The sequence below is a fragment of the Oncorhynchus mykiss genome, chromosome 22 (assembly GCF_013265735.2).
Source record: "Oncorhynchus mykiss isolate Arlee chromosome 22, USDA_OmykA_1.1, whole genome shotgun sequence".
NCBI lineage: Eukaryota > Metazoa > Chordata > Actinopteri > Salmoniformes > Salmonidae > Oncorhynchus > Oncorhynchus mykiss.
In genome coordinates, this window is record NC_048586.1 from 19,260,001 (window position 1) to 19,281,527 (window position 21,527).

The window sequence follows — 21,527 nt, forward strand, 5'->3', positions numbered from 1 at the left end:
ACCCTCAAGGCCAGGAGGAGCGTTTGTAACTCTTGGGTAGTGTGTCAATATAATGCACTGGGCCTCTTAGAGAGCTTGTGAGCAATTGGGGGACAGGCGGCGCTGATGCAAATCCAGAAAAGCCAGTCGACCTACTGGTCACACGGGTCTGTTCTGCCCAATCTGTCACTCATGTTGTGGGAAACCAGGTCACTCTTTGTCTTTCGCCTGCAAGCACACAGGTCTAGATCATACAGCTCAGCTTAGCCAGTCAGTCCATTTAACACTGGCTGTCAAAGGGGCTTCTGGGGCAAATTAAGGACTAACCCCTGTGGAATTTGAACCTGCACAGTGGCGGCCTGGCCAGAGCTAGAGAACTGGGGACTAGGAACTGACTGAGGGGGCCTCTTAAAATGGCTGCAGTCTTCTTATACAGTACAATGATTTGGTTCCTGTGATAACATAAAACACCAACGAGGCAGTGTAAATACTTTTTATTTATTTCAGAGCTCATGCAATACAAGCTGTATAACTGTCCTATACTCCATTGAAGTGAATGTAATTCTTGCATTCAAACATCTCAATTTACTCTGTTGCAAGCTGTGATTAATGATTTCACAATGATTCAATATTTTGTTTTAAACAGATTTTCTAACAATACTTTTTCTGTATTTAACAATGATGGGAGATTATGGACAGTACATTATGGTCCATTGGAACAGTGTACTCATGATTTTCTTGGTTTATGCATTAGGGCTGGGAATTGCTAGGGACCTTACGATGTGCCGATACGATATGTATTGCGGTTCTCATGATTCTATATGTATTGCGATTTGATGTTCCAAACATTTAGCTCACTATGTCTGCTGCAGAGAGACGAGAGCATGAGAAAACAACTAGTTTTGATCTGTCAGGGAAATAAGTCCTGAAAATATGTTGGCTCGCTGTTTTAAAAAGATGCTATGGGATGAAAAATACCGGGGTTTTGATGCAGGTACAGCGGACCAGCGCTAGTGTACACTACATACAGTGGCAAAAAAATAACAAATATTGATCTGTAACAATCAACAACAAAATCCCATTACTATTATGCATGAGAGCATTGCTTTGTAAACACGAGGCAGAGAAATTTCACAAATCGTTCAGAAAACATTTATTTGCTAATTGAGAAGTTAACACTTATATAAAAACATTTAAAAACAAGACCAACATTTAAAGACGACAATCTGACAATGTTCAACTACAAAAAATGTACATCCAGTACAGTGTATCAAATAGTCTATAAATTGACGGCAATTGTTATGACAAATATAAAATTGCCTTGTATGAAGTATTCCTGAATAAATGTTAAGAACAAATGCGCTGTTATTTTCTGGAGAATGTGCTTACTTTACATTTGAGGGGTAACCCATGTCAAACATCAACACAGAGCTCAGTTCCTGCCATTTCTCCACAGAACACCAGCTGCAGTTCCACAAACCTGCAGTCCTGTCTGACTCTAGCTCTGGGCGGTGTATTAAAAGACTCTTGTAGGCAGATGTAAAGAAAGGCCTCACTGTTCTCTTAAAGTGCTGTGGCTATTCTCTGCACCAATCCTAATATTTTCATTACAAAATCTCAGCCATGGTTTTCATGGGCAGCGGTAATAACCGTAGTCTATTGTGAACATGTGAGTATTAGTGAGTCAAACCACATTTAAAAAATAAATAAGGCTTCTGCAAACATTTTAGTGGTGTTGGAGAGCTCCAAGAGCTACGAACGTACAGTTCTGCCTGGCAACCACCTGGTTGGTGTAATGGCAGTCCCTGGCCAGCTGAGACAACCTGAAGATGCAATCAGTTTTTCATGCTCACCTTGTGTCTGGGTTTACGATTGCGCTGTGTGTGTGCATTTGTGGCAGAGCTTAGCGTAATGATGGCTCGGTATCATGGGCCCGCCAGGAAACTAAAAGTCCTTCAGTTAACCTCAAAGTGGGGAGGCAGGAGCTCAGCCATTATTATGGACATAGTACAATCACTTAAAGTATTCATACTCCTTGACTTATTCCACATTGTTACAGCCTGAATTCAAAATGTATTACTTTTTTTCTCTTCGCCATCTACACAATATCCCACAATGACAAAATGAAAACATTTTTTTATTCATCTAGTTTCTGTAAGTATTCATACCCCTGTACCTTTTGGCAGCGATTACAGCGGTGAGCTTTTCTGGGTAAGTAAGCTTTCCACGTCTGGATTGTGCAACATTTGCCCATTTTTATTATTTTCAAAAGTCTTCAAGCTTTGTCAAATTGGTTGTTGATCATTGCAAGACAACCATTTTCAGGTCTTGCCATTTGATTTTCAATTAGATATGTCAACTGTAACTCGTTCACATTCACCCTCTTCTTGGTAAGCAATTCCATTGTAGATTTGGCCTTGTTTTCGGTTATTGTCCTGCTGAAAGGTGAATTAATCTCCCAGTGTATGTTGGAAAGCGGACAAACCAGGTTTTCCACTAATTTTGCCTGTTTGGCTTCATTCTGTTTCTTTTGTTGTTGTACTATCCAGTCCTTAACTATTACAAGCATACCCATAACATGATGCAGCCACTACTATGCTTGAAAATATGGGGATTGGTACTGGATTTACCACAAACAACACAACTATGTTTTATTCAGTACAGGCTTCCTTTTCACTTTGTCAATTTTGTTCGTATTGCTGTTGATCCATCCTCAGTTTTATCCTTTCACAGCCTTTAAACTAGTGGTTTTAAAGTCACCATTGGCCTCATGCTGAAAACCCAGAGCGGTTTCCTTCCACTCCGGCAACTGAGTTAGGAAGGATGCCTGTATCTTTGTAGTGACTGCGTGTATTGATACACCATCAAAAGTGTAATTAATAACTTCACCATGCTCAAAGGGATATTCAACATCTGCTTTTTTTAAAAACATTTTTGCTCATCTACCAATAGTTGCCGCCCTTTGTGAGGCATTGGAAAACCTTGCTGGTCTTTGTGGTTGAATCTGTTTGATATTCAATGCTCGGCTGAGGGACCTTAAAATTATTTGGATGTGTGGGGTACAGAGGTGAGTTAGTCATTTAAAAAATCATGTTAAACTCATTGTACACAGTGAGTCCATGCGACTTGTTAAGCATATTTTTACTCCTGAACTTATTTAGGCTTGCCATAACAAAGGGGTTGAATTCTTATTGACTCTACATTTCAGCTTTTCATTTTTAATTTGAAAATATGAAACAATTCCACTGACAATATGGGGTAATGTGTGTAGGCTAGAAACACAATCTCAATTTGAAATCAGGCTATAACACACAATGTGGAAAAAGACAAGGTGTGTGAATACCTGTGTAGAAATCAATTATGACAAATAACTAGTAGTTTACATTGTTATACTATAGTTAAGAGAATTGCGGGGAGGGGGTCGAGATCTTAAGTGTACACAAGTGTCTACAATAGCGTTAATGAGCTTATACAAGTTTCACTGTCACTTCACATCAAAAATGATTTGGAATGCTCAAACAAAATGTAACAATCCTGTTTTCCCCTCACTTCCTTTAAGCTATATAAGAAGGTCCACTTTGGTCATTGAGTGCATTGTTAATGTGAATGCACAGTTTCCCAGCTGTTTGCTATAGCTAGTACATTAGCACCAACATTTGGTGAGAAAGACAATAGTGACACATTGAGAATATACACCTGAGTGTACACAACATTAGGAATACCTGCCTAATATTGAGTTGCACCCCCTTTTGCCCTCAGAACAGCCTCAATCAGTTGGTGTATGGACTCTACAATGTGTCAAGCGTTCCACAGGGATGCTGGCCCATGTTGACTCCAGTGCATCCCACAGTTGTCAAGTTGGCTGGCTGTCCTTTGGGTGGTGGACTATTCTTGATACACACGGGAAATTGTTGAGCGTGAAAAACCCAGCAGCGTGGCAGTTCTTGACACACTCAAGCCGGTGCACCTGGCATCTACTACAATACCCCGTTCAAAGGAACTTAAATATTTTGTCTTGCCTATTCACCCTCCATGGCACACACACAATCCATGTCTCTATCTCATGGCTTAAAATCCTTCTTTAACCTGTCTTTGAAGTGGATTTAGGTATCACCAATAAGGATCGTAACGTTCACCTGGTCAGTCCGTCATAGAAAGAGCAGGTGTTCCTAATATTTTGTACACTCCATGTATAGATAAACATAAGTATTTGCGCTCCTTGAATAAATACATTTGCATAACCCTTATAACCGCGTATTAAAGAGAAATGAGCAAGAACTGATCATCTAAAGCATTAATTACTAAAGCTGAAATAACAAATGCTAACACAAATTATTTATAGCACAAATAAACTACTTAGAAACAAATGGCTTCAAAGTGGAAATGGGAATCCCACGGCTGATGCAGAGCTGTAATGAGATGCAAACAGCATTAGCACATACTTGAGCAGTACCCAGCTGTAACCCTAGTAACTGCAAGTGGCAATACCTGCAATTTTCCACATTTGAATTTAGCTTCTAAGCTGAATGCATGACAAGACTGCTACATTTTAAATATTGGAAGTAGGGAAGTGGTCTTTTTGTGACACTTATGACCTCATGATCTGGGTTGTTTGTCTGAGAGAGACTCCTTCTCTGTGTCTGCGGCCGCACTACCCTCCCTCAGCGAACGGTAAATGCTATCTACAATGACAAAGGACAGCACCTGCTAGGGTAAGGCGCAAAAGTAAATACATTAGTCCTGCCGGGGCTACAAGCATGTTTAGGTTGATGACTAGGGGGCTGGAGGAGAAGGGGGTATTTGTGTACTGCAGGCGGAGCTGTAAGCAGGGAAAGAGTCTCTTTAATGGGTTACACCGTGGTGGGAAGCAAGGAGGGAGAGTCGGGGAGGGCCTGAGTCTGCTGCTCTGGAGACCAGCAGAGGAAGAGGCGCCGCCCGAGGCTCTTAAAGGCAAACCTGAAGTACATTATGTGGCCCATAGCCACGAATGAGACGGAGAGGATGACGAGCAGGCCGAAGGCCTCTGGGTTGGGCGCCAGAATCACCATGATGAAATGCAGAAGGTCTAGGAGGTAGTTCATGGAGTTCTGGACGCCGTTGATCAGTCCCCTCTCCGACTCGATCACATTCTCTTGGATGAGCTGGGTCACGGTTAAGTCAAAGGACCATAGACCTGCAGAGGGGATGACGGCACAGCAGTCATACAGAATGGCATTTTCACGGTCACATAAAAGCAATAGAAAAATAATCATAATGATTTACTAATTATCAGACTATATTGGCATCAAAGGCTGGCCATATTTCTCTATGGTGACATTAACACCGACTGGAGCCGACTTCCCGCGAAGTGGTGGCTGCTGCCTTATACCAGTGGTTCCTAAGCTGGAGAGGTCTGATCTCAATTTTTTCATTTTTAAATAAATATTTCTAGCCAAAACAGAATAACCAAATGTGGGGTCTGTGGAAAAAGATGAGGGTGCAATACAATGTCATATTAATCTACAATTTACCCTTAGAAGGATGGCCTGGGAGGCTCACAGGGATCTACAGTTACTCCATTTTCAACTCAGTACTTCCTGTAATTTCCTTCCTAATTTTAAGCTTTAAAACTGCAAAACGTTCTTTCTACCCCATGGCAAAATGTGTAGAGTTGCAGGAAATTAGCCTCAAAATTGGCTACGAATGAGACGGAGAGGAAATTAGCTGCTAAATTGCACATTTTCTCCGCTGGGAAGAGGGAGTCTTTAAAAAAAAAAATCCTAGGGCCTGAGACTTGGTTAGTCTAGCCATGCATGCACTGCAGCAGTCATTGTAAAACTCTTTGTATGCTATTTTTATCGCATTCTAAAGTTGGGAGATGTGTTCTGATTTTGAGGAGGTCCCTGATGAATTTGCTATCACAAAAGGGATCCCCGCCTCCATAACGTTTGGGAACCCCTGCCTTATACAACAAAGTTCATGCGCTACGGAATGATGTGACGCATTGTTTTAGACTTCCTCAAACAATAAGTTACGCTGGCACAGAAGTTCAACATAGTAGCACTCATTGAGCGCTTTTCCCAATGTGGACCTTCGATTAACTCACCAATTCTAGCAGCAATGACCCCAGAAAACAGCAGGCTGACTGACATGTAGGACTGCAGAGGCGGCAGTTCCTCGGCGGGCGGCACGGTCGAACTATTAACCAGCAGACCCTGACCATCGATGGTTAGCACGCTAGTCGGGTAGGCGGCCTCCGGGAGGGCGCTGCTCTTCCCAGTCAGGTGGCTATAGATGTCCTGGAAAGGCGAGACACTGAGGTCAAAGGGGCTGCCCGGTGCGAAGACGGACGCCACGCACAGCATTAGGCAGGAGAGCTGCACCACACCCGAGATGAAGCCTGTGCGGATCAGGCCACAGCTTTTGCGAACCCAGGTAAAGGCCACCGTGCCACAGATGCCCGACACGGCTGAGGCGCCCATCAGCAGGCTGAGCACAGAGCCGTTGAGGCCCTGCATGTAGGCATAGCCTGTGGTAATGCAGTCAAAGCCCAGCACTGTCATGTAGAGGAAAGCCAGGGACATGCCAGCGAAGAAGATGGACTGGTTGTAGTAGGCCACCCAGCCATCGCGGATGGTGCGCAGGGGCTCCGCCATCTGGTAGCAGCAGCCCGTCTTCCTGGGAGAGTCGGCCTTGACGACAGCAGTCTCGTTCATGAGCTGGGAGCCCTCCACTGGGCCCTGTCCGTTCTCTAGCTCTGCAGACCACAGGAAGAAGAGCAGATAGACATGAGTTTTTGGGCCACACAACTGTACACAGATCAGGGCCCGTATCCACAGTGTCTCAGCAGGAGTGCTGACCTAGGATCTGTCCATTTGAATCTTAAACAACCTGCATACGCATTATTTAAAGTACAATAGAGCAACATAGCTACTGTAGAGCATGGGTGGAGTAGGCCTTGTGCTGCTCATGAATTTCTTTCAGACCAATCCCTACTTCTCTCACTAAACTCTTTTTCCCATGGTGATTACACAATTTCTACAACATTTCCACATGCAAAAGGTATTTTTAAAAATGTAATTTGCGCTTAAAATGTCAAATCAAATGTGTCTCAATTTAGGGCCCGGTTTCCCAAAAGCATCTTAAGGCTAAGTTCATCATCAGAACCTTTGTAGGTGCATCGTTAAATCTCCGATCGTTACTGAAATTGCACTTAAACACTTATTTACAGATGGCCTCTGACCACTCATTGAACAGCTAACTGGGTTGTTGGATGCTTTTTTTTGCCCTTGTGTCACTTTATGCACACAAGATTCTCAGCTAAACATAGATAAACACTTTGATTCTATCTCTATGACCACAACTTGTTCTCAACTTGCCTACCTGGTTAAATAAAGGTGAAATTTAAAAAAATAACTTCTGAACGAAGCTTACTACAGTACAAAGTTGCCAATGTCTTTGCAATTGTTATAAACCAGCAAAGGGTATAAAATAATCCATGACTGCCTTAAAATGAGTAGAGTAAGTAAGTAGAGTATAGGCCTATATATTTAAATCAATTTCATGTTCAATTGAGTTATATTTTGCTAATTGTAAGCCGTCTACTTTTTGTCTCAATTTCATGGATTTGCAGGCTTAACCTGCACAATGTGTCATTCATGTGCATAGCCTAAATATTCAGTGCATAGCCTAAGCATTGGAATAAGCCACCTAATTATTTGCAGACATAGGTGATCATTTCTCTCTAGGAGCTGATCCGTTGTCAGTACCTAATGTTAAGGTACGGAGAACGCTGATCTGAGAGCAGCACAGCCTTTCTTTCGATCCTATTAGGATATTAACATGTTCTAACACTTATTGAAAGTTTTCCCTACGTGATGTTTTGGGAAACGCATGCAAGTTCTTAGGCCATTTATAGAAACGATGGATTGTTATAACACTCTTAAGCTTAAGTTCCATCAATATCGGGAAACCAGGCCCTGGCTATTGTCTATTTGCATTTATGCAAAACATATGGATTCTCCCTTTTTTAAAAAGGGAGGGGGGTGAATATCGACAGCTGCTTTACATTATAAGCACATACCAGTTCCTGTAAGTCACTCTCAAAGTACTGAATAAATTGGATGACTGAAGGAGAGCCTTCCAGACCCCCCTCCAGTTTTTTACTTGTTGATGGCTACTTCCCACAAAGGTCTTTTTTTGGTGCGGTCTGCACTGGCCTTGATTTCATCGTCCACGGACAGGACTCCCTAAAAACACGGCGCTTCGATACAAGTTACTTTTTATAGCAGGTTAGGAGAGCATTTTTCGCTAACCCTTAACCTAATTATCCTAACCTACTGCTACGAAAAAGTTGATCCACAGGTGGTAGCTCTAACCATTACACTATGAACCCTAGTCTTAACATAGTGACTTCGACAGACCATTTTAAAATTGTTTGTTTGTTCCAAAATTATTTTGTTCATTCACTCAGTACTGATTGAAAGTTTATTTATCTTGCTTTGTTAAAAAGTCAGTTTAAAACAGTCGATTTGTTGAAAACACTGCATTTAACCTGTTATGGCTGCAATCCCCCTAACGGGATAAGAGTCAACTACCGCTGAATAGCATAGCACTACATACAATAAATATTTATATTCATGAAATCACAAGTGCAATATAGGAAAACACAGCTTAGCCTTTTGTTAATCCGCCTGTCGTGTCAGATTTTGAAATTATGCTTTACAGCAAAAGCAATCCAAGCATTTGTGTAAGTTTATTGATCGCACGTTAAAACATTAAGTACACTTAGCATCAAGTAGCTCGGTCACGAAAATCAGAAAAGCAATAACATTTATCGTTTGACTTTGATGATCTTCGGATGTTTTCACTCACGAGACTCCCAGTTACACAACAAATGTTCCGTTTGTTCCATAAAGATGATTTTTATATCCAAAATACCTCCGTTTGTTTGTCGCGTTATGTTCAGAAAACCGCAGAAAAGAGCAGTCACGACAACGCAGACGAAAATTCCAAATAGTTTCCATTATGTCCACAGAAACATGTCAAACGTTTTTTATAATCAATCCTCAGGTTGTTTTTAAAATATATAATTGATAATATATCAACCGCAAAAGTCTTGCACAGTAGGAGAGGGGAAAACAATGGCTGTCCAAATTCTCTCCAAACCGGTCAGGGGCAACGTTGTGGAGAAGTACAGATCAGGGTTGGGTTATTAAAAAATATCTGAAACTTTGAACATCCCACAGAGCACCGTTAAATCCATTCTTAAAAAATTGAAAGAATATGACACCAGAACAAACCTGCCAAGAGAGGGCCACCCACCAAAACTCACAGACCAGGCAAGGAGGGCATTAATCAGAAAGGCAACAAAGAGACCAAAGATAACGCTGAAGGAGCGGTAAAGCTCCACAGCTGGGCTTAATGGAAGAGTGGCCAGAAAAAAAGCCATTGCTTAAAGAAAGAAATAAGCAAACACGTTTGGTGTTCGCCGAAAAGGCATGTGGGACTTTTTGGCCATCAAGGAAAACGCTATGTCTGGTGCAAACCCAACACCTCGCATCACCCCGAGAATACCATGGTTTTCCATCAGCAGGGACTGGGAAACAGGCCAGAATTGAAGGAATGCTGGATGGCGCTAAATACAGGGAAATTCTTGAAGGAAACCTGTGTTAGTCTTCCTGAGATTTGAGACTGGGACGGAGGTTCACCTTCCAGCAGGACAATGACCCGACGCATACTGCTAAAGCAACACTTGAGTGGTTTAAAAACTTCTTATGACTGCAGGAGCAGTATTGAGTAGCTTGGATGAAAGGTGGCCAGAGTAAACTGCCTGCTCCTCAGTCCCAGTTGCTAAAATATGCATATTATTATTAGTATTGGATAGATAACACTGAAGTTTCTAAAACTGTTTGAATGATGTCTGTGAGTATAACAGAACTCATATGGCAGGCAAAAACCTGAGAAGAAATCCAAACAGGAAGTGGGAAATCTGAGGTTGGTCGATTTTCAACCCAGCCCCTATTGAATACACTGTGGGATATTGGTTATGTTGCACTTCCTAAGGCTTTTTTATTAACTTGTTTGAGGATTCTACTGTGAAATGGGACCGAATGAGAGAGAAATGAGTCAGAGGTCTGCCAGCAGTCACGCGCTGGTCACGCGCATTTCACATGAGGTAGCTGCGTTCCTTTGCTTTTCTGAAAACAAAGGAGTTCTCCGGTTGGAATATTATTGAAGTTGTATGTTAAAAACATCCTAAAGATTGATTCCATACATCGTTTGACAGGTTTCTACGGACAGTAATGGAACTTTTTGACATTTCGTCTGCAACTAGGGAACGCGCTTCATGACTTTGGATTTGTTTACCAAACGTGCTAACAAAAGTAGCTCTTTGGACATAATTAATGGACATTATCGAACAAATCAAACATTTAATGTGGAACTGCGATTCCTGGGAGTGCATTCTGATGAAGATTATCAAAGGTAAGTGAATATTTATAATGTTATTTCTGATTTCTGTTGACTCCAACATGGCGGATATCTCTATTTGTTTTCTGAGCGCCGTTCTCAGATTATTGCATGGTTTGCTTTTTCCTTAAAGCTTTTTTGAAATCTGACACGGCGGTTGCATTAAGGAGAAGTGTATCTATATTTCCATGTCTAACAATTGTATTTTCATCGACACGAGTATTTCTGTAAAATGATGTGGCTCTCTGCAATATCACCGGATGTTTTTGGGATTTTAATTATGAGATTTGTTTGAATTTGGCGCTCTGCACTTTCACTGGCTGTTGTCATATCAATCCCGTTAACGGGATTGCAGCCCTAAGAAGTTATTAAGGGGAAACATTTAAATGTCTTGGAATGGCCTAGTCAAAGCCCAGACCTCAATCCAATCTGTGGTATGACTTAAAGATTGCTGTACACCAGCGGAACCCATCCAACTTGGAGCTGGAGCAGTTTTGCCTTGAAGAATGGGGGAAAAAATTCCAGTGGCTAGATGTGCCAAGCTTATAGAGAGACTTGCAGCTGTAATTGCTGCAAAATATGGCTCTACAAAGTATTGACTTTTGGGGGGTGAAGTTTTTTTAGTCTTATTTCTTGTTTGTTTCACGAGAAAAAATCTAATCAAATGATACAAACCCCCCCAAAAATCAATTTCAATTACAGGTTGTAAGGCAACGAAATAGGAAAAATGCCAAGGGAGGTGAATACTTTTGCAAGCCACTGTATTATTGATTAACCTCCACTTGAATGCCAACATTAGGCTAGCCATCTACAGTAGGCTTGGTTTGTTCGCATACTTATGATTGGCACCCTGGTGCAAGCAGCTGTGTTGTTGCCGAGCAACAGACCAGGTGTTCGAACTCTGAGCTTCGGCTAAAAAAGATGTTAGCATGGTCAGAAATGCTACAAAAGGGTGGGCAGCGTTGGTTCTTAAACCTCTTGTAACAAGGGGGCAGTATTTTCATTTTTGGAAAAATAACGTTCCCAAAGTAAACGGGATATTTTGTCAGGACAAGATGCTAGAATATGCATATAATTGACAGCTTAGGATAGAATACACTCTAAAGTTTCCAAAACTGTCAAAATATTGTCTGTGAGTATAACAGAACTGATATTGCAGGCGAAAGCCTGAGAAAAATCCAATCCGGAAGTGACTCATGTTTTGAAAGCTCTGTGTTCCAATGTGTCGCTATTGAGCAGTGAATGGGCTATCAACCAGGTTACTTTTTCTACGTATTCCCCAAGGTGTCTACAGCATTGTGACGTAGTTTTACGCCTTTATGTTGAAGAATACCCGTAAGCGTCTACATTGTGTAAGTGGTCACCTGATGGCTCTGAGTGATTCTCGCGTAAAATACAGAGGTAGCCATTTTTCCTTTCACTCCTACTGAAAAACCAATTGTCCCGGTGGATATATTATCGAATAGATATTTGAAAAACACCTTGAGGATTGATTATAAACAACGTTTGCCATGTTTCTGTCGATTATTATGGAGCTAATTTGGAATATATTTCGGCGTTGTCGTGACCGCAATTTCAGGTCGATCTCTCAGCCAAACGTGAAGAACAAACAGAGCTATTTCGCCTACAAAAATAATATTTTTGGAAAAAAGAAACATTTGCTATCTAACTGGGAGTCTCGTGAGTGAAAACATCCGAAGCTCATCAAAGGTAAACAATTTAATTTGATAGCTTTTCTGATTTTCGTGACCAAGTTACCTGCTGCTAGCTGGACATAATGCTATGCTAGGCTATCGATAAACTTACACAAATGCTTGTCTTGCTTTGGCTGTAAAGCATATTTTGAAAATATGAGATGACAGGGTGATTAACAAAAGGCTAGACTGTTTCAATATATTTCACTTGTGATTTTCATGAATAGGAATATTTTCTAGTAATATTTATGTGCGTTGCGTTATGCTAATTAGGGTCAGTTGATGATTACGCTCCCGGACCCGGGATGGGGTGTTACAACAGGTTAATGGACAGAAATGAGCACGTGAGAGCGATTTTTTTTAAAATTTTTTTTAAAAATTATAAATGTAATCAAAACTGTTACCCCTACAAACATATTCAGTCCGGAAGGTGATGATCATGATCAAGTCTAATGATCACTTTATGGACACTAGTCTCGTTCTTATCTGACGCCTAGATAGATATTGAGCTAGGTCGGGGCAAGAAATGTTATTTTTTTCCTAATGCTAACGACCCTGTTATCTGCTATGTGATTCTCGGTAACGGCCGGACTGCTTATGATGAGGTGGGGGTTGTTTTGTATTGCCAAGTTGATTTGCAAAGTTTCATAGACATTGGTGTCACATTGGCTTAGAAATGATCGTAGGGAGATTTTTATTTCATATTGAGCTTTAATCAAGACTTATTCATTGTGATCTATAAGGCAAAACTGATCCTAGCTCAGCACTCCTACACTGAGACACTTTGTTGATACGGGCCCAGATCTCAGCATTTAGTCTTTCTTTCAAAAACAGATTTCTATTTTGTTGACATTTTTTTTGACATGATATCTATCAGTGATGTTCATTGATGTTTCAGAGAACTGGAGGGCTAGAACATACCTTTTGGGGAGTTCAGTCGTTTCAGTTCCTGGTAGTCTTCTTTCTTGACAGCCTTCATGGCCAGTGCTGGAGTTTTCTGGTAGACTTTCCACAGCAGACAGTACTCCAAGCACATAGAGCACAGGTTCCAGCCGGCGATGAAGCCGCAGCCAATAAAGTTGGAGCAGAAAGCCATGATCTGGCCCACCAACATAGGCGCCAGGATGTTTGTTAGCTGGTCGATGATCCGTACTGTGGCATTCATGTCTATTGAAGAAGCGCAGAATTATTTTTTTGTCCATTATCCACAGGAAAAGCAAATTCATATGACAGGTATTTTTATAGATTTCCTGAAGGTTAATTTACTTCAATGGTGCAGAAAAGCAAACTGTAGCATATAGCTCTGGTTATTTGTGAACTGTGGGTCTTTATGGCTTGTGAAAAAATTCCTTTGAGATTAGATGTTCGGAAGTGTTGCATTTTTACTGTGTTAATCTGTTTGATAGCGTTTGTAAACCAAGGTGAAACTGGGGAAGTTATAAAATAACAATTAGTTATTTGCTTTGGTTGGGTTCAAAGTCACGCCACTGCAAGGAGATAAATGCCCGGTCACGAGGCCAATCGATTGGTGATGGTTTCCCAAGGAGACTGACCTGCCAGCTTGCTGCTGTCCTGTCCAGCCACAACCACCACCCAGTCTCTCTGGATGGTAATGGACATGGCAGTACTGGCCAAGTTAGCAATGTTGGCTATGGAGATGACCAAGATATAGCAGCATGTCTGAAAACCATGAAAACAAAAACATTATTGATCACTTAGGTAAAAATCAAAACATACAAGTTAACTTTATAAATGTACTGTTGAAAAATCAAAACAAGAACAAAGTTTCCAGTGTGATATTTTTGGCCTCAACATGTGATCTTACTTTCTTTTTTTTCTTTTTAAAAATGTGTTCATCTTTATTTTAACAGGGTGTCATGGAGACCAAGTCTCTTTCAAATGAGCCCTGCACAATACAAAACACACACTTGAATACAAAATATGATAATTTAAAAAAAATATATATATATATATCTTCACTTAGAACATCCCCCACTATTGCTCTAAAGTCCCTAAAGGGCATTCAAGCCTCCCTTGCAACATATTCCACATCTGTGGAGCATAAAAACTACAAGCATCTGTACCTAAATCAGAAGCCACCTTTGGACCCTCTAGCACTATGCAATCCTGTGCTCTTGTCAAGGTCAAAACAAAATGCAGTACGAGTGTCAGATACATCAAAAGTTTCTACAGGAGCACTTTGCAAATAAACAGAAAGGGAATGCTGCTCTCTTACATACAAAGGCCCAACCCACCTTTTGATAACTCCAAGGGTACAATAGAAAACAGCATCTAGAGGTTAAAGTGTGGAAGCTGCTGCGTGCATGTAGATTATATCCCCGTAATCTAAAACAGACATACAGTAAATGGCCTAGACAACTTCCTTTCTATTATCAAAAGACTACACATGCTCTATTTCTCTTTTTTTATTTAACATTTTTATTTAACTAGGCAAGTCAGTTTTAAGAACAAATTCTTATTTACAATGACGGCCTACCCCGGACAATGCTGAGCCAATTGTGCGCCGCCCTGTGGGACTCCCAATCACGGCAGGATGTGATACAGCATGGATTCGAACTAGAGGTCGACCAATTTAATTGGGGCCGATTTCAAGTTTTCATAACAATCGGAAATCGGTGTATTTGGGCGTCGATTTTGCCTATTTATTTTTTTTTTTTTTACACCTTTATTTAATCTTTATTTAACTAGGCAAGTCAGTTAAGAACACATTCTTATTTTCAATGACTGCCTAGGAACGGTGGGTCAACTGCCTGTTCAGGGGCAGAACGACAGATTTTTACCTTGTCAGCTCGGGGGATCCAATCTTGCAGATAACTAGTCCAACGCTCTAACCACCTGCCTCACGAGGAGCCTGCCTGTTACGCGAATGCAGTAAGCCAAGGTAAGTTGCTAACTAGCATTAATCTTATCTTATAAAAAACAATCAATCAACGACTGTCGTTGCTCCAATTGTGTACTTAACCATAAACATCATTGCCTTTCTTAAAATCAATACACAAGTATATATTTTTTAACCTGCATATTTAGCTAAAATAAATCCAGGTTAGCAGGCAATATTAACCGGGTGAAATTGTCACTTCTCTTGCATTCATTGCACGCAGAGTCAGGGTATATGCAACAGTTTGGGCCGCCTGGCTCTTTTACGAACTAATTTGCCAGAATTTTACGTAATTATGACATAACATTGAAGGGTGTGCAATGTAACAGAAATATTTAGACTCATGGATGCCACCCATTAGATAAAATACGGAACGGAATAAACGTTTTGTTTTCGAGGTAATACTTTCCGGATTTGACCTAAGGCTCGTATTTCTGTGTGTTTATTATAGTTAAGTCTATGATTTGATAGAGCAGTCTGACTGAGGGGTGGTAGGCTGCAGCAGGCTCGTAATAGTCAAAGGTATATGGTTTAGAGAGAAATAGTCGACGCGTTATAATTCCTGTAATAACTTGCGGCTGAACTTGAAAGGGGTTCCTTCGTTATTTTACCGTTCATGTCTTGAATGTCTTGATCTACTTCAGATAAGGTCTGTGTTTCGTGCTTAAACCGCCTTGGCGTTTTGATACCCGTGTAGATCTCACTAGGATAAGGTAACGTTTGTCAAAATATTTTCATAAATCCACTCTACAAAAAAATGTATCTTCGCTTATATTTAGCCAATATTGATCAGTTACCTTGTCCTATGGATATCTACAGTTATAACATTGGCAAGGTGGTGTAAGCCTACACGAAACACAGACCTTATTTTAAGTTAATCTAAAAATATCCTATGGAATAAATGAATGAAGGAAACGCTTTTCAGATTTTGCTAGAAGGTGTCATGGGAATTATGACTCGCACTTTGGTAGTCAATTCTTACCATGTCCATTATTAAAATAGGATTTCCTGCATATAGAAATGACAGTTTTTGATTTCAACATTCATCACAGGTAACTTACTCTATTTTTATTCAAACAGTTGAGAGTATTTGTCTCCTAAGCAGACTTCAGTATCATTGTCACTTCAGAGCTGTGTGTGTGTTTTTTACAGATTTTTACAGAAAAGCAGAGCACCAGTGTGGGACTATTACATGGAATTGGCACCAGGGAAAGCAAGGTGTCTTATTTGTGATAAAGATGTAAGCATGGGGTCAGCAACGGCTAAATAAAAAACTACCACCAACCTGTGGAATCACCTTAAGAACACCCATCCAAAAGCCCATATGTATTATATTAAATTAAAATAATAATCGGTCAACCCCTATAGCTAGCACTTACACAACAACAACGAGAAAAACTACTATTGTTCAGCTTAGCATATTATCAGCCAGTGTAAGAGTGAAACAAACAGGCCTGCTGTTTTTTGTTGTGTATATTATGGTTGCAGCTGTTCTGGCCAGAGGAATACAGATGGATTGGCTCAACTGGTTAGGCAGCATTTCTAGACTTCACATGACAGCCCTAGAAGAACCCGCTGACTACACAGTCATGAACAAGACACTCAATCTCCTGTTTCTCCCCCATCTCCAGAAACACACATACCAGAGAACTTACAGCAACCCCCTCTCTCAAAAACCAAGGGCCCCTTCACAAAAACATGATTTGTCCAACAATGCACCACGTGAGAGACACTTTCATGATCCTGATAGTGTAGCAGCCAGCAGATTGTAAAATTCGCTATTGCAACAATCTTATTTTATTAACAAAAAACAAGGCACAGCATTTCTTCCTAGGGACAAAGTCTTGCTGGACAATGTAAATTAAATCTGCTCATTTGGACCCGATCTACACATTCAACCAAAAGAACGAGCCCCTTCAAGAAGCCAAACATGTTTCCTGGCAAATCGTTGTGTAATCTTAAGAATCAAACAATTTTCTCTTGATCGCAACTCAGGCAAGACATGGCTTTCTGTTTCAAATGCGAGGTAATTGAGTGAACTCGAGGTCTGAGTGTAAAATACTGATGTATCTCATTTCAAAGGCATAGTGAAGAAAGCTTTCAGACATTATTCAATGTGTAGCCTAGGCTACTGTCCAGAGGCTGAACTGATGTGTAAAGGTTGTTTTAAATTACAGATCATATTAGACAAAGGTCACGTTGTACTTATCAAATGGGTAAATGCTTCTGCTGCAAATAACCATTCAATTCTAAGTTTAAAATGACAGTATGAGAGAGTTGAGGCAATGGAATCTTACCAGAACCCATCCATTATATAACTCAGAGAGCTGTTCTTTGAACTGGAAAACCACCATCAAGAGGATCCCACACAGTATGACGGCACAGTTCTGGACAACCAGTGAAGTCTGGGCCACTATCAAATTAGAGGACAAGCGTTAGAGATGTAGAGTTGGTCATAAACAATTGATTTCTGAAGAAATCACCAAGACGCATCAAGTTATTTTAATGGTCTCGAATTGAGAATTTTCCAATTTCCATCTAAATCAACACATTCCCAAAAAGTTCTAATCCAAAACAAAATTAACCATGTACTAACGTTTTGGGACTGTATATTGCTTATTCATGTTCTGTGTATTCAGTTCTGTTCAGAAACACTGACTGTAGAGTAGGCCTACTTATGGCTACATACCTTTGAGTCTGGGGTTTTTATCCACCCAGTCACCGATTATGGCTCCGAGCAGCAGGACTGACCCTGCCACCACCAGTCCGTACACAGCCGTGAGCAGGAGGCTATTGCCATACAGCCCCACCAGAAATACAGCTACAGCGAAATTCCACATACGATCTCCCTACAAATACATGCATGTTACATTGTTGTTTCAACCAGCAACCTGGTTTCATAGCTTAGACGTAACATAGAAAATGTAAATCTGGCACACTAAAGTTATTATATGTTACGTTTGGTATGGTTCCATCAGACAGATGGTTACTTAAGGCCCCCCAAAAAGTTGGATGGGTGGGTGTATAATGTGAACGTTTAGCAACCCAAACATTGTGAGTTAGAATCTCATCACAGGCAACTTTTCAACTACGTACTACTTTTTTGTTTCTTTGTAACTTCTTACCATGTTAGCTAACCCTAACACTTTTAGATAACCCTTTAACCTAACTCCTAAACTTAACTCTAACCTTAACCCCTAGCCTAGCTAACGTTAGCCATCTATCTAGAATTCGTAACATATCATACGTTTTCCAAATTCATACCGTATAGTATGTTTGGCAAATTTGTAACATAGTACATTTTTCTAATCCGTAACATATAATACGAATTGTAATTTGCAACATATCATATGAAAGGGGTGCTGGACCGCCACAAATTAATACACGAAACGTAACATATTATACTAAATGGAGTGTCTTGGATTTATGTACAGAATAACAAGAAATGCTCTGAGACCAGGTTGCAACCAGCTGTTAAAATATACTGTAGGGCTACAGTATATGGATAATGCTTGCAGAAACATTATCCTAGCCTACTATCGAGCCTATATAAAGCTTTCCTATATAAATTAATAATGGTCTACTGTCAAGGACTGTACACAAAAGAAACATGACCTTAATAATGCAATTACCTGATTTAGAAATACCATGACATAATAAATATTGAATAGACCATCGCACATTATATCGAAACATCCATGTGTTTACTGATGTGGCATTGGACTTGATCAATGTGTTTTTCCGTGTTTTTTTTCAAGCAAAATGTACCCAAAGAGATGGGAAATGGCCTATATACATATTCCCTACGTGTGTACCTAGTCTAAAACATAAATAAGCTATAAGATTTTGTCAAATGACCCTCCACCTATGATGAGTAATTAGGGTGATAGCCTACCTAAACATTATTTTAAATGAATGGTTTACAATGGTTGTGACATTTTGTATTGGCTACTTTTGATTCACTTACCCATGTGGAGAGGGCATGTCCAAGGTAAATAAGGAACTTTGCCGATGTGAAGAAGGATTGGACAGATTCTGCAAGGGAAATTATGTTTGAGATTCTTTGTTGATAACGGAACAACTGTGGTCAATAGATCGGCAGTTATCAATACTTAATCAAATATTCAATTTGAATGAGTCCTTTTAAAAGCACTGAAAATATCAAATTGACCTACCACAATAACGTTTCTTAGGTCCCGCGTTATCCATTGCAATTTTTTTCTCAAAATAATTTAGTCAATATTTATTTCCCTTTGTACAGGCTTTCGATGCAGGCGATACTCGGTTCATTGAATTTTCGATAAACGCACTCCAAAGCTCCCCTTTCTCCTTTCCAAACTTAGCTATCACTGTAGCTGAAGTTGGAAAGATATATGTTTTCCGAAAAGCCTTGTTAGTTCAAATGTAAAACAATAAAATCTCCTGGACGGCTCCAGCAGCCTTCTCGTCCTTTCTGCACTACCAACAGTGTTTTTGTCCCCGCCGTCCCCTGTCAATATATCTACAGCAGAGATATTACAGAAAGGTGGAGATATGAATACCATTTGGCAATGAATGGACCCCAGCAGACTGCCGACCAATCGTGTTCACGTTGTCATGTTGCGTCACATGGTTGCTAAACTAATCGTCACACAATTCCTTCTCGAAGTCGGGGTATGAGTCGAGAAACGTGCCTATTTTCCGCGGAAGTACGCATTGTCACGATTCCAAAGGTATACAATATTACAGATACCAAGTAACGTATCTAACGTCTTGGAAAATACTTGTAATGTTGTCATTCTTGTTGACGAAATTCATGCAAATGTTAGATTTTTTTGAGATAGCGTCCAGAATGCATCGCGCATTGCCAACGTACACTATAGGCGGTAATACGATTCCAATGGAGTTTACCATCTCCTCAAAAGTATCTCTGCAGCCAGAAGCACACGGCACAGTCCAGTCGATGACTCGAGCACAGCGTGATGATGCATATATAAATAATCAATGTAAATGCATTCAAAACAAAGGCCTTGTGGCCAATTATTGATACATTGTTGCAAAGATCTGACAGGTTCCATGATTTAGGTGGTTGTTACAACAATATTAATTATATAATTAAGCAATAAGGCCAGAGGAGGTTTGGTATATGGCCAATATACCACGGGTAAGGGCTGTTCATAACACGCAACTCGGAGTGCCTGGACAAAGCCCGTAGCCGTGGTATATCGGCCATATATCACAACCCCCCGAGGAGCCTTAATGCTATTATAAACTGGTTACCAATGTAATTAGAGCAGTACAACTAAATATGTTGTCATACCAGGTGGTATACGGTCTGATATTACCATGGGTTTCAGCCAATAAGAATTCAGGGCTCAAACCACCCAGCTTATAATAACTGCATATATTGGGTGAGGGATAAAGAAATATATATATAGTTGCAGATAGTTAGATACAACACATATATAGTGACTGTTTTTTATTGCTTTTATGTATCCCAGGACTCACTCGAAAACAGTGGCAAGTGTTATAGATGTGGACTACCCCAGATAAATAAATGCACAGTAGCCTATCTATTTGCTTACCTGTCAGGAAGAAAAGTGAAAATACATATAAAAACACTAAGATAATAAATGATGGATAATCCATTGCTTGTGGCATAACAAACACAAATTATCATGTTGTGTCGTATATGCAAGCAGGCTGTATGGAGGGAAATGCTTGAAGCAGCACTGCTTGTTTATTTTCTGTGCATGTGTGCATAAAGTTGGTCAGTCTATTTGGGTCTAAAACCTACAAATGTATATGCGCAAGGAAGGGGGATAGGAGATAATAATATTACTGTCTCTGTTACATAATCTAATATCAGTCATTAAACCAGCTTCCCCTATCAGTTGGCTATATCGCAGGGGTCGTATTTTCAAAACGCAGATCATCAAAAAATCTGCGTTTTTAAACCATTTCACCTGTGTTTTATATAGAATGTCAACAGTATTATTTTTTTTTGCTTAACTAGAGTGATCAGGGGCATGCAACTATAGTTTTCCTTCACAGAAAATACATTAGTGCAACATATTCGGAAGAAAATAGCTTCATTTTCATCAGCTGACAACAGAAGTGCAACACAAGTAAATTCTTAGAGTGAAAAAGCAAGGCCTTTTTTGCAAATAACTATGAATGGTCCAACATATGTTTATGATTAGAAAGAATGGTGCCAGCTACATTTCCTAGTGTTTTGCTTGAAGTTAACCTTGCATTTTACCAGAGGCTGGCTACACTGAGAAAAGTACCAGAGAAAAGTAGCTACACATCAGTCAGAGCACTGTCTGTTGATAGAATGCCTGTTCATGAATGTTCATCCAAAGTGGAGAAGTGCAACTGAAGCACAAAATTAGTCTGATGCCGAGCAGAAATTACATTAAGAAGCATTATACAGCGCATTCGGGAAGTATTCAGACCCCTTCACTTTTTCCACATTTTGTTTAGTTACAGCCTTATTATAAAATGTATTAAATTAATTGTTTTCC

At 40.2% G+C, this 21,527-nt stretch overlaps 1 protein-coding gene across 1 annotated transcript; it reads right to left on the reverse strand.

Annotated features, from left to right (window-relative positions):
* Nucleotides 1–460: 460 nt before the first annotated feature.
* slc40a1 (solute carrier family 40 member 1) lies at nucleotides 461–19,512 on the reverse strand. The gene is made up of 8 exons (XM_021579209.2): nucleotides 19,197–19,512; nucleotides 18,989–19,056; nucleotides 17,711–17,870; nucleotides 17,319–17,434; nucleotides 13,676–13,802; nucleotides 13,044–13,289; nucleotides 6,065–6,715; nucleotides 461–5,152 (listed from the first exon to the last, which is right to left on the reverse strand). The coding sequence occupies exons 1-8, from the start codon at nucleotides 19,228–19,230 to the stop codon at nucleotides 4,830–4,832; spliced, it is 1,725 nt and encodes a 574-aa protein (XP_021434884.2). The 5' UTR covers nucleotides 19,231–19,512; the 3' UTR covers nucleotides 461–4,829.
* Nucleotides 19,513–21,527: the final 2,015 nt, after the last annotated feature.